Source organism: Gekko japonicus, unplaced genomic scaffold (genome assembly GCF_001447785.1).
Source record: "Gekko japonicus isolate JY-2015 unplaced genomic scaffold, Gekko_japonicus_V1.1 scaffold1343, whole genome shotgun sequence".
Lineage (NCBI taxonomy): Eukaryota > Metazoa > Chordata > Lepidosauria > Squamata > Gekkonidae > Gekko > Gekko japonicus.
In genome coordinates, this window is record NW_015177054.1 from 477,362 (window position 1) to 490,661 (window position 13,300).

At 47.9% G+C, this 13,300-nt stretch overlaps 1 protein-coding gene across 1 annotated transcript in view; it reads left to right on the forward strand.

Moving 5' to 3' along the window:
- Positions 1-13,300, forward strand: part of MAPK8IP3 (mitogen-activated protein kinase 8 interacting protein 3) — a 102,297-nt gene that overhangs the window by 68,106 nt on the left and 20,891 nt on the right. Inside the window, exons 18-23 of the mRNA XM_015428132.1 lie at positions 2,381-2,540; positions 4,667-4,762; positions 5,769-5,930; positions 7,771-7,936; positions 9,314-9,499; positions 11,850-12,036. Coding sequence (XP_015283618.1) covers positions 2,381-2,540; positions 4,667-4,762; positions 5,769-5,930; positions 7,771-7,936; positions 9,314-9,499; positions 11,850-12,036 — 957 coding nt within the window. The remainder of the gene's footprint in view (positions 1-2,380; positions 2,541-4,666; positions 4,763-5,768; positions 5,931-7,770; positions 7,937-9,313; positions 9,500-11,849; positions 12,037-13,300) is intronic.

Consider the following 13,300-nt stretch of genomic DNA (forward strand, 5'->3'; position numbering starts at 1 on the left):
GTAGCCAGTCCTAATGAGTTTCTGCTGTTGGGTGTGGCCTGTTATGCTAATGAGTTCCTGCTGGGCGTGGCCAACTTTGGAGCCAGCCGGAACTCCGTTCCTGTGCGTTCCTGCCCAAAAATAGCCCTGGGTTTGACAAGGGTCAAGTTCTGTGAATGGTGGCTGAAGAGGAGAAGAGCTGGGAGTGGGAGGTAGAATCGGAGGTAGACAGGAGATTGAGTTTCCAAGCCAGTAAAGGCCAAGAACAAGCAGTACCATCTCTCCTGATACCTATCCTCCTGCAGCGCTGTCATTCCTCTGACCCAGGACCTTAGGGTTAGGTTAAATCAGGAAGTATGTAAGGCTGGCTTTCAGAAGGGCTTTCCTGGTTGATGGTTAGATCCTTTTTAAGGGCTACAGCTTGGCATTTTGACTGGATTCTTCATTTGTGACAGCTGTGCTTGGTTGAGCCTGTATCGTGTCCACTGACTCCCGTCGCAAACCACCTTGAGTCTGTTGTAGTAGAAAGATGGGTCAGAAGAACGATGGTGATGAATCAGGGACATCATGCTGAGTTCCAGAGACTGTAAATGTGAAGAGAAGGAACAGATGCTTAGCCAGGCATAGAATCCGAGGCCTGGCTTTTATAAGAGCCACGTTGCTCTGTGGGAGGGGGCAGCTGACTTGCAGGCTCTGCCAGGTGGTGGGACTGGTATTCCAACCCGGACAGCAACCTTGAGTTGCTCCTGTTCCTTCTCAGCTAATAATTCTGTCCCCATTCCTGATTTCATCACCTGTTTCAACCTTGTTCATCCCACTCCACAGGCAGGTCTTTGGATGCACTGTCTTGTAGCGGTTCTTCACCTCCTTCTGCGTTGCATTCTCCTGCACCCCAGTGTTCTCAGTATTTAACAAATAATGTTAAAGAAGGCTCAGGCCCACCTCCCTAGTGAGGGAATTTTTTGATGATGGACTTTGCGTGGAGGAACTTTTCCATTATACAAGCTCTTGACCCGCAGTCTGAAATTTTACAGTCCAGACACAGGCTTGCTTCCTCAGTGAGAACCAGGCTGAATCCGGCTCAGATATATTGAGGGTTACTGGATTTCGTTGTCTCAGATCGAATGGAAAAGTAGGCATGCCAATATGGCTGTAATGGTGAGACTAGGTCTTAAGAAACTAAGAGTAGCCATGGGGGGTCATCACCAGATGCCCCCAGAAGGCCTACAAGCAGCACTCCGAAGCCAGAACCTCCTTCATTGCTGGCACCCAAGCAACTGGCGTTCAGTATCCAGAGCTCTTTTTGTAGAAAAAGCCCAGCAGGAACTCATTAGCATAATAGGCCACACCCAACAGCAGAAACTCATTAGCATGTTAGGCCACACCCCTGACAGCACAGCTCATTAGCACATTAGGCCACACCCCCATGTTATCAGAAGTGTGGTCATCCAGCCACACCCACCTTTTGCTTGCTATTCTGTTTACCTTGTTTGTTGTCAAAACCCAGGGCTTTTTTGTAGCAGGGACTCCTTTGCATGTTAGGCCACACACCCCTAATGTAGCCAATCCTAATGAGTTTCTGCTGTTGGGTGTGGCCTATTATGCTAATGAGTTCCTGCTGGGCGTGGCCAACTTGGGAGCCAGCCGGAACTCCGTTCCTGTGTGTTCCCGCCCCAAAATAGCCCTGAGTATACCACTTCTGAACATGGAGGTTCCCCATTGATGGTCCTTGACTCTGTGAATTTCTCTAATCCTTTTACCAGGCTAAGTAAATTAGTGGCCATCAATATACCCCATGTTAGTGAATTCCTTAAGTCTCTGAGTGAAGAAGTACTTGCTTTTGCTTGTCCTGACTTTTTTGCCTATTGACTTCATTGGGCATTGATGAATTCTGATATTATGGCGGTGGTGGGGAGTGATAACGACTTTCCCCACTCCCTGCAAAGCCCCCACTCTGCCGTGCAGCTTTCAGGGCGACATTGAGACTGTTACTTGGGGCTGTTGTGAGGACGAAATGAAGGAGGGGAGAACCATGAAGCGCGTTGAAGAGCTTGGGCCAGCAAGAAATCTCAGCCTAGCCTAGGCTTTTGCTAGGAGGAAGGAAGAACGATGCACGGCAGCCTGAAATCTTTGGAAGAAAGGCAGGATCCTAAAAAAGTATATATTTTAAAACAAGTATCGTGGTGAAAAGGAATATTGGTCGATGCAGGAGTCCAGATGTTGGTCCAGAAGTTGGAGGGATGCTCATCTCTGTGTTGTTTTTACTTCCCTTGGATCCTGGCATCTTTTGATTGTTGCTTTTGTGTTATGCCCTCAATGAGGCGTTGGCTTTATCCTCTTTGCTCTCTGCTGCCATGGCACCTGCTTCCTTGACCCTCTGCCTCTTGTCTCTTAACCATAGATTGAGAAGTAACACTGTTGCTTCTCTCCTCAGTGACTGTACGTCATCCGCACGTCGCGAGCAGAAGCGCGAACAGTACCGCCAGGTCCGGGAGCACGTGCGGAATGATGACGGTCGCTTGCAGGCTTGTGGGTGGAGTCTGCCGGCCAAATACAAACAGGTAGGCCCAGTGGATCGAGACGCAGGGCTCTTTTCGTAGAAAAAGCCCAGCAGGAACTCATTAGCATAACAGGCCACACCCAACAGCAGGAACCCATTAGCCTATTAGGCCACACCCCTGACAGCACAGCTCATTAGCATATTAGGCCGCACCCCCATGTTACCAGAAGTGTGGTCATCCAGCCACACCCACCTTTTGCTTCTTATTCTGTTTACCTTGTTTGTTGTCAAAACCCAGGGCCTTTTTTTGTAGCAGGAACTCCTTTGCATGTTAGGCCACACACCCCTAATGTAGCCAATCCTAATGAGTTTCTGCTGTTGGGTGTGGCCTATTATGCTAATGAGTTCCTGCCGGGCTGTGGCCAACTCGGGAGCCAGCCAGAACTCCGTTCCTGTGCGTTCCTGCCCAAAAATAGCCCTGATCGAGAGGCAGGAGTGGGAAGGTCGGGGAGACTGTCCAGTGTGAGAAACCCACCAGTCTTCCCTTGCTCACTTCGTTTTTGATAAGTGGATCCCAGGAGAAGCTCTGCTGACCGTCCGTTCTGTTCAGTATCCTGCACAGTGGCCAAAGCCCTTCTGCAACTGGTACATAGAGTTTTACCTCCTATGAACTGGGAGGTTCTATTTGGCTTTCCACAGACCCATCTTACATGAATGTTTATTGCACTTGCCTTTATCTCTGTGCTGCCTTTCTACCCAACATAGAGTCCCCAAGGTGCTGAAGAATCACAACCATTAATAGGCTCTTAAAATATATTTATTACAATAATTTTTTTAAAAAAAAATTAAGAACACATAAACTGGAAGGGGGATCCGTGAAAGAATCTCAGACTAAACAGATCAGGCTTCACTGCTGGCAGAATAGGGTGAGCCAGAGGGAAGATGAATACCCATGGGTAGGGAATGCCATGATCTTGGCACCACAACAAAGGGGGCCCTTTCTTGTGTGTGCCCACCCATCTAGGCTTAAACAGCGAGGGCACCCCCAGTGGTCAGGTAGATTCATAGGGAAGTAGGCTGTCCTTCTGCTGAACAGGACTATAGATCCACCAAGTCCAGCCTTATCTGCTCAGACCAGCAGTGGCACTGTGGCATTTATTTTATTTATTTATCATTCAATTTATATCCCGCTCGAACCCCGAAGGGCCTCTGAGCGGCTTACACACAATCATTGGTTCCTAACTAAGGCCACAATTATAGGGGGGGTGACTTCCTACCAACACCCGGCAGCAGGGCTTGTTGTTGGAGTCTGGCTTCTTCTGGCACTCCACTTCCAATGTCTCTTCCTGTTCCGTGGCTTCCTCCGGCGGGCTCCTCCTCCTTTTCAAGTCCTGGGACCTTTTAACTAGAGAGGGCAGAGACTGAACCTGGGATTTCCATTGTGGAGAATAGGTTCCCTTCCACTGAGCTTTGGCCCTTTTAAAACCATCCAAACTATTCCTGCAATCCTAAACCCAGTTTAACTCTTCTAAGGCCATTGAAATGATTACGCATAGAATGATATAACTCTGCTTAGGATATCACTCTTAGTGGCTGTTGCTACATCCACAAGTGAATGATGTGGCTTGGAAAGAAGCATTTTCCTTTGTCTGTCCTAAATACGCCATGGCAGACGTACTTCTTGTCCAACATTGCCCTTGCCCTGTAGAAGCCAGTGGCGTTTTTGTAGCACAGAGCCAAAGTTCAGCTTGGTTGAAAAAACGTTTAGAGGGGGCCAGAAACATCTATAAAGTTAGTTCTGCAAGTATCTAGAACAGCGGTTCTCAACCTGTGGGTCGCGACCCCTTTGGGGGTCGAACGACCCTTTCACGGGGGTCGCCTAAGACCATCGGGAAACACAAATTTCCGATGGTCTTAGGATAGGGCTCTCAAGTCTCGCCAAATCCTGCCTATCAGATATTTACATTACGATTCATAACAGTAGCAAAATTACAGTTACGAAGTGGCAACGAAAATAATTTTATGGTCGGAGGTCACCACAACATGAGGAACTGTATTTAAAGGGTCGCGGCACTAGGAAGGTTGAGAACCACTGGTCTAGAAGAACTGGTTTGAATTATTTGCTTCGTGGATGTGTTTTCACTGAACAACTAAGATGTCTTTGACTGTTTTCTGTGTTCCTGATAGCTGAGTCCTAATGGTGGTCAGGAAGATAACCGTATGAAGAATGTCCCCGTTCCTGTCTACTGCCGACCTCTGGTGGAGAAGGACCCAACCATGAAGGTAAATGCAGGGCTGGTGGGCTGGCCAAGCCACTCAGGTGGCTTCTAGTCAGGGCACTGCAGTGAGGAAGACGCTCAGGCCCCTCCTGGCCATCAGCAGTGTGGCAGAAGCATATATAATCTTTTTTTAAAAACCCAACCTTTTATTTCACATTATTTCCTTGATGTTCTTTTTAAATATTTCCCCTTTTCTTCCTTGAAAGTAAATGTTTGCATTGGTTTTACTTTAACATATTATTGTTTTCTTTCCATCTCGCATCTCTAGGACAGTTTTATCTTCTCTTCCTTCTATCTCTCACCTGTTTTCATCCCATGCTTGTTTAGTTTACATCGGCAGACGGAGACCCATTTTTCTTATTTCTGTGCAGTGCCTAGTCTTTTTTAGACACCTGTATAAATCGTGAAAGGAGCTGCGGTGGCTCAAGTGGTTAAGACGCTGAACTGCAGGCTGTGGAAGGTCAGTAGTTCAGCAGTTCAAGACCCGGGTTGCTGCATGACAGAGTGAGCTCCCGTCTCTAGTTCCAGCTCCTGCCAACTTAGCAGTTTAAAAGCAAGGAATTGCAAGTAGATAAATAGGTACCACTTCGGTGGGAAGGTAACAGCATTCCGTGCGCCTTGGTGTTTAGTCATGCCGGCCACATGACCACGGAAATGTCTTCGGACAGCGTTGGCTCTTCGGCTTTGAAACGGAGATGAGCACCGCAACCCTAGAGTCGGATTCGACTGGCTTTCGAGCAAGGGAACCTTTACCTTTACCTTTATAAATCATGAAAGACTGTTATGAAAATTGTGTGGGCTTTCTGCCACCCTCCATATTTTCCATGCCATTCCGTCTTGTACATTCCTGAGAGGGATATTATTTCCTGGAACCCATTACTGATTTGTGCAGCATTCTTTGTAGCATGGATTTCTGAAAGCTGGAACACGGCAAACATTTCTGGGACATGAAATGCTTCGATCCTGCTAGCTGCTCTCCCTTTCTTACCCTCCCTTGCTTTCATTTTTAGTTGTGGTGTGCAGCAGGAGTCAACTTGACAGGCTGGAAGCCTGTGGAACAAAACGCTGGAAATGGACAAAAGCCAGATCCAGGATGCGATCCTTTAACCTGCGACCGGGAAGTGGAAGGAGAGAACGGCAAGAGCAACCACACATCTCCGGAAAAGAAAAAGGTTCGGAGGAATACGTGCTGATTTTTTGTTTACAAATGCGGAGGGTAAATCAGTGGGGTTTTTTCATACCTGGTAAAGCAATACCTCCACTCCTCAGTTAAAGAAGAAGAGAAGAGATTGGATTTATACCCTGCCCTTCACTTGGAGTCTCAGAGCGGCTTACAAACTCCTTTCCCTCCCCCTCCCCACAACAGACACCCCTGTGAGGTGGGTGGGGCTGAGAGAGCTCTGACACAAACTGCTCTTTTTCAAGGACAGCTGTGCCAGAGCTTGTGACTGACCCAAGGTCACATCAGCAGGTGCAGGCGGAGGAGTGGGGAATCAAACCCAGTTCTCCCAGATTAACCACTACACCAAACTGGCTCATAAGAAATAACCACATAAGGGCACCTCAGTACACGTCGGCGCTATTCAGTTAAATCAAATGGACATCGAACCAAATACAGTGAATGCCAAGCAGTGTGTTAGTGAGGGGTTAGTGGTTGTGGAGGTGGTGTAAATGAAGTCTTTAGAGGCTACTATGGGGAAGAACAAAAGAAAAAAAGGGAACACAGATATGGCACCCCAGGAGCCTCCAAGGGTGGAGAACAAATGAGGTGATGGTTCATTGAGTGACATGTTGGGAATGCCGCCTGGCACTTGCTTTTTACTGCTACTCCCAGTCTTTTGGCGAGATGCTCAGGTCTGAAGGTGAGCGTCTATCTTGCCCAAGGAGCAGGCAGGCAGGCTTGACTGAAGATTAGCAGTCTGGAGATCCCAAGGGGGATAGCCTCATGACCTTGTTCACCAAGGGAAAGGAGCAAAGCTGTGGGTGGATTGGTCCTCTAGTGCAACCTGACTTCCTGAGCTATGAAATGATGGGCTGTGGTGGTGATCCCGAGCTCAAATTGGCTATTCTGCCCTTCTCTGCCCAGGATTTCCAATGGCCCAGAGAACCTGAGCTCCTTGGATGAGGGGCTGGGATTTAAAAAAAAGCGCTTGGGGCTCGTTAGCTTGGAGACACGACGACTGAGGGGTGACATGATTGAGGTTTATAAGATTATGCATGGGATAGAGCAGGTAGAGGAAGAGGTACGTTTCTCCCTTTCTCACAATGCAAGAACTCGTGGGCACTCCATGAAATCGCTGAGCGGTCGGGTTAGAACGGATAAAAGGAAGTACTTCTTCACCCAAAGAGGGATTAACACTTGGAATTCACTGCCACAGGAAGTGGTGGCGGCTACAAGCATGGAGGGCTTCAAAAGGGAATTAGATAGGCATATGGAGCAGAGGTCCATCAGTGGATATTAGCCACAAGGTATAGATAGGGGCTCTGGGGCAAGTGATGCTCTGTCTTCTTGGTGCTTGGGGTGGGGATCAACAGTGGGAGGGCTTCTAGCGTCCTGGCCCCACTGGTGGACCTCCTGATGGCACTGGTAGTTCTGGCCACTGTGTGACACAGAGTGTTGGACTGGATGGGCCTTTGGCCTGATCCAACATTGGCATCTCTTATGTTCTTATGTAAGTGACGGATGGATAGATAGGCCACGAGAACATTCTGGGTGTACCAGCATCCCTCTGTTCCCGCTGTGATTTCCCCCCATACGGGCTGGAGCATTGCTGTGAGCAACCTTAGCTCAGTAAAGTTCCCTCACTGAATGAGATTGGAAAATCCTTCAAATATTAAAGGTTTATTAAAAATGCTGTAAGATAATTGGAAATGAAATGACAAGATAACTATATTCATTTCTGCCTCTCCCTGGTTATTGTTTTGTGAATGTCCGATTTGCATTTCATTTTGATTGAGCTTCCTGGTGTCCCGGCGAACTGTCTCTTTCCTCTGCATTTTGACCTTCCACAGGCCAAAGAACTGCATGAGATGGACGCCACATCCAGCAGAGTGTGGATTGTCACAAGCACCTTATCCACAAGCAAAATTGTGATTGTTGATGCCAACCAGCCTGGCACAGTTGTGGATCATTTCACCGTCTGCAATGCCCACGTCCTTTGCATCTCCAGCATACCAGGTAAACAAAGGTGAAGCTCGACGTATGTGCAACAGGCCACTCCTTAACCATGCACCGTCACTCCATAACTGTTGGCATTCCGTATGCTGGAGGAGAACAGAGAAAAAATTAGATGAATGGTCTGGTATGATTTCAGGACCACGGACAGCACACGGGCTTTATCTTTCCCCTGAACGATTTGTGTCAACCGAAGCACTGAGTTTCATTTTACTGTATTCCATTATCCCTTGTCAGTGTTTACTTTATTTCCCTACATCTTTCTTTTTTCTCTTGGTCTTTCCTAGCTTTTTGATTATTTGTACCTGGATTGTGATTTACGTCCAGTTGGCGATGTTGTGTTTTGTCGGCTTGCTGCTTTAAGTGTGGTTGACCAGAAAGCCGGTTCTTAAAAAAGAAGAAGATATTATTCAGTGAAATCCCAATGGTTTTTCTGTTTTGTTTTACCCTTCCCCAGTTCTTTTCTCATGGTGGCTCCTGTTCTATGTGGCTTCCCCCCCCCCCCGAATGACTCTTGTGATCCACAGCATAACTTTTCGGTGGTCAAAAAAGATTCCATTCCCCTTGGTGGGAAAACTAATTGGATGCAGCATGGGTGTCCCCTTTGCATCGTGGCTTGTCTCTGAGGATTTTGGGATGGTGTACACAAAACCTGTGATGGCTCAAGTGTTAAGACGCTGAACTGCAGGCTGTGGAAGGTCGGTAGTTCAGCAGTTCGAGACCCGAGTGCGCCGCATGACGGAGTGAGCTCCCGTCTCTAGTTCCAGCTCCTGCCAACCTAGCAGTTCGAAAGCAAGAAATTGCAAGTAGATTAATAGGTACCACTTCGGTGGGAAGGTAGCAGCGTTCCGTGCACCTTGGTGTTTAGTCATTCCATTCCCCTTGGTGGGAAAACTAATAGGATGCAGCATGGGTGTCCCCTTTGTATCGTGGCTTGTCTCTGAGGATTTTGGGATGGTGTACACAAAACCCGCGGTGGCTCAAGTGGTTAAGACGCTGAACTGCAGGCTGTGGAAGGTCAGTAGTTCCAACTGCAGGCTGTGGAAGGTCAGTAGTTCAGCAGTTCGAGACCCGAGTGTGCCGCATGACGGAGTGAGCTCCCATCTCTAGTTCCAGCTCCTGCCAACCTAGCAGTTCGAAAGCAAGAAATTGCAAGTAGATAAATAGGTACCACTTCGGTGGGAAGGTAGCAGCGTTCCGTGCGCCTGGGTGTTTAGTCATGCCGGCCACATGACCACGGAAACGTCTTCAGACAGCGCTGGCTCTTCGGCTTTGAAACGAAGATGAGCACCGCAACCCTAGAGTCGGATCCGACTGGCTTTCGAGCAAGGGAACCTTTACCTTTTACACAAAACCCAGGAACGTTTCCTTTTCTTGCAGCTGCTTGTGACAGTGACTACCCTCCCGGTGAAATCTTTCTGGAAGGGGACTTGAATCCCGAAGAGTCTTCAGGGACAGACAGTGTTTTGACAGGCATCACTCTGGTGGGTTGTGCAACCCGGTGCAACGTGCCCAGTAGCAATTGCTCCTCTCGTGGAGACACTCCTGTTCTGGATAAAGGGCAGAGTAAGTCTCAGACTGCCACAAACAGCTTTGCAAATGAGTTCTTTTGTTCGGAATGTTGTGTGTGTTTTGGTTGACTTGTCACTCATCTGTGTGAGAGGAATCTAGATCAATTGAACAGGGATCGTTTTGTAGAAAAAGAGCTAGGGGAACTCATTAGCATAACTCATTAGCATATGCCACACCCCCTGACATCAGGGGCCCGGCGGTGGACCTGAAAGGCCAGCGGGAGTGCAAGGAAGCCCCGCGAAGGCCCTCCCTGGCCCCAGGCAGGCAGGGGTGGGGAGAGGCAGGGAGGAAGCAACTTACCCTCCCTCTTCTCCTGCCTCCTCCTGGCTGAATGAGGGCCGGAAACGGGGCAGCCGGAAGCAGGGGGCGGGGCTTCGTGATGTGCCCCCCTGTACCTCACCCGGGGGAACTGCGATCCCCCGCGATCCCCCCCAAAATGACCTCTGCAATTGAACAATGCAATATGCAATTGTGATTGTGCCACTATAACTAATTGTGAATTATTTTATATTTATTTAAGATTTTCCTATGCCGCTTTTCCATACAGATAGGGTCCCCAAGGGGCAAACATCAAACACTAAAATGTCTGAACAGTAAAAACAGTATTTAAAATAATATATAAAATCTATAAAAACATATAAGCACATATGTGCTTTGTATATTACCCCTTTCTTGGTTTCATCTGCATCTCTTATCAGTGCTTCAAAAGGAGTTACGGTTTTTCGCAGAATATCTCTAAGTTTTATTTCTGAGCATAGGTGACCATGCTCATGCTTACCGTGTCAATCTTTGCTGTTTATAAAAATGAATAAAAATTATCTGTTAAACACATATGTACAATTATGATGGAAAGCACAAAGTTGGGAAGGCAAGGGAAAAAAGGAGAGATGTGTGTGTGTGTTTTTAAATTGTTTGGGCAACCTGCTTCTTTGACAAAGGCTTCTTGTATTAAAAGAAAATGCTGGAAATGACAATCTTCATTCCTTTCCTTCTGGAAATCCCAGTAGCTTGGGAATTAGAGTTCATAAGGCTTATTCCTGTAGATCAGAACATAACAACAGCTGTGCTGGATCAGACTAAGGGTCCCTCTAGTCTGGTATCCTGTTTCCCCCAGGGACAGCAAGGGGAAGACATACAACCATGAGTGTAGAGACCAAAGTTGCCTTACTGTTATTGCCTCCCCAGCAACGGGGTCATTCCAAGGTGCACTGCTTCTGCACATGGAGGTTCCTTTAGGCCATCCTGGCTAATTGCTAAATCACAGTTTCGTGTTACGCCTGAACTGAGCCAGTGTGATTATGACTTTTCCTTGTGTTTTCTTTGACACTATGTGTTTATAGTGTCAGGTTTTCTCTGTGGGTAGAATCTGTTCTGTATTCCATTTCTTGATCTAATTTTTGTTCCCTCCTCCTGTATCCAGAAAACCCCCAACCTACTGCTGATGGCTGGCAGCATCTCATTCTGATTGTGGGCATCTGCCAGCCTGCCAGTGCCAAAGGCCTAGTTCTCACTGAGGTGGTAGAAGTCTGTTTCAGGGCTGTACTACTTTCTATTGCAGGTGGAGGCATCCATGATCGCAGGCTCCTCTATAAGAAATCCCTGAACATTGAAAACTAGGTTGTGAGGGCAAAGGTTTGGCTAGAGAGGTTTAACTTTAGGGAGAAATTTTATGTGAGCCCCCCTTCCTCATCCAGCCAAGACACAAGTTGGGCCTTGCTGAGAACGTTAGCTATGTGGCTTTTCTCAGCCCCAGTTTTCCCATTTGCAATAGGATGATACTAGTACTGGCCAGTAGTCACATATGGCTGCGAGAGTTGGACTATAAGGAAGGCCGAGCGCCGAAGAATAGATTCTTTTGAACTATGGTGCTGGAGAAGACTCTTGAGAGTCCCTTGGACTGCAAGAAGATCAAATCAGTCAATCCTAAAAGAAATCAACCCTGACTACTGGAGACGACTCTGATGCTGGGAAAGATTGAAGGTCAAAGAAGACGGGGACGGCAAAGGATGAGATGGTTAGACAGTGTCATAGATGCAACGAACATGAAGTTGAGCAAACTTCAGAGGACGGCGGAAGAACGGAAGGCCTGGCGTGATCTGGTCCATGGGGTCGCAAAAAGTCGGACTCGACTGTGCGACTGACCAACAACAAAAGTGCTGGCCAATGTTTGCAGGGTTGTTAAATGTGCCTTTGGTCTTGGCAAGTCTTCCATTCCTACCATTTCCAGTTTTGTTTGTTGATGTCAATTTTAAGGCAGGAGAGGTGTCTGGCTGGGAAGAAGACCCGGCCTGTAAACTCCTCTCTTCATATTTTTCTCTTGTTTTGCTTTTGGTTTCTGCGGTAGGCGAGGTGCCTGCAGTGAGCAATGGAAAGATCAACCAGGCTCAGTCCACCGAGGAGGCGACAGAAGCCACGGAGGTGCCCGAAAATGGCACAGATGAAATGGAGCCGGCCCAAGTGCGGCCTGGTCCGCTTACGGAGCATGTCTTCACGGACCCAACCCCAGCTCCAGCACCTGTAAGGCAGAGCAGGTAAGGAAGTGCTGCTTGACACCCACTTTTTAAGGGAAACTCGGGGTACCTCTTCTGAAAAAAGCTATTCATTCTTTAGAGTGTTCTGGAGATGCTGATGCTTATTGCAATGGCTCTGTTGCTCTACAAATGTGCAGTGTTTCTTGTGCATGCAGCCAGCTGGGTAGCAGACTGACCAAAGTAGTGGTGGTGTGGGTGTGATGAAGTACATGCAGGGAGGGGCCATGGCTGGGCACTTGCTCTGCGCCTGCAGAAGATCCCAGCTGTGATCGCTGGCATCTTCCGTTATGAGATCTCAGGGCCACAGGTATAAAGACCTTGCTTTGCCTGAGTCTCTGGAGAGTTATAAAATGTTGTCTATTAATATTGTTTACGAGTATGTTTATTAGTTTTTACTGTAAATGGTCTAAATTATCTTATAATTATATGTAATGTGTTTTGTAGTAGCTGTTTGTATGTTTGGCTTAAGACCTCTGGTCAATGAAGCTTATAAATGAAAGGAAAGGAGTCTCTGGAGAGCTGTTGCCAGTCAGAGTAGACTACTAGTCTTCAACCTTTCCAGACCAGGGACTTCTATTTAACTCTGAGAGCACCATGGGATCCTGGGAGCTGCAGGTACATGGTAGGAAGCAGGGCTATTTCTGGGCCGGAACGCACAGGAACGGAGTTCCGGCTGGCTCCCGAGTTGGCCACGCCCAGCAGGAACTCATTAGCATAACAGGCCACACCCAACAGCAGGAACTCATTAGGATTGGCTACATTAGGGGTGTGTGGCCTAACATGCAAAGGAGTTCCTGCGACAAAAAAAGGCCCTGGGTTTTGACCACAAACAAGGTCAACAGAATAAGAAGCAAAAGGTGGGTGTGGCTGGATGACCACACTTCTGGTAACATGGGGGTGTAGCCTAGTATGCTAATGAGCAGTGCAGTCAGGGGGTGTGGCCTAATGTGCTAATGAGTTTCTGCTGTCGGGTGTGGCCTGTTATGCTAATGAGTTCCTGCTGGGCTTTTTCTACAAAAAGAGCCCAGGTAGGAAGTCTCGTGAAAGCTCAGTCATGTGACAGCAAGAGTGTGAACTAGTCTCTCTGAACCAGCCTCCATTCCTGAGTGACATCATTCTGCTGTCCTGCTTCTCCTCTCAGCATCTGTGCAAGGAGAGGCCGGAGATACAGGCTGCTTGCCCTCTGTGTAGGCACACTAGGAAAGAGTCCTTCCAGGAGGCACCAAAAGTAGGGGCTCGTGACCAATGTTCCCTCTAAACTGTG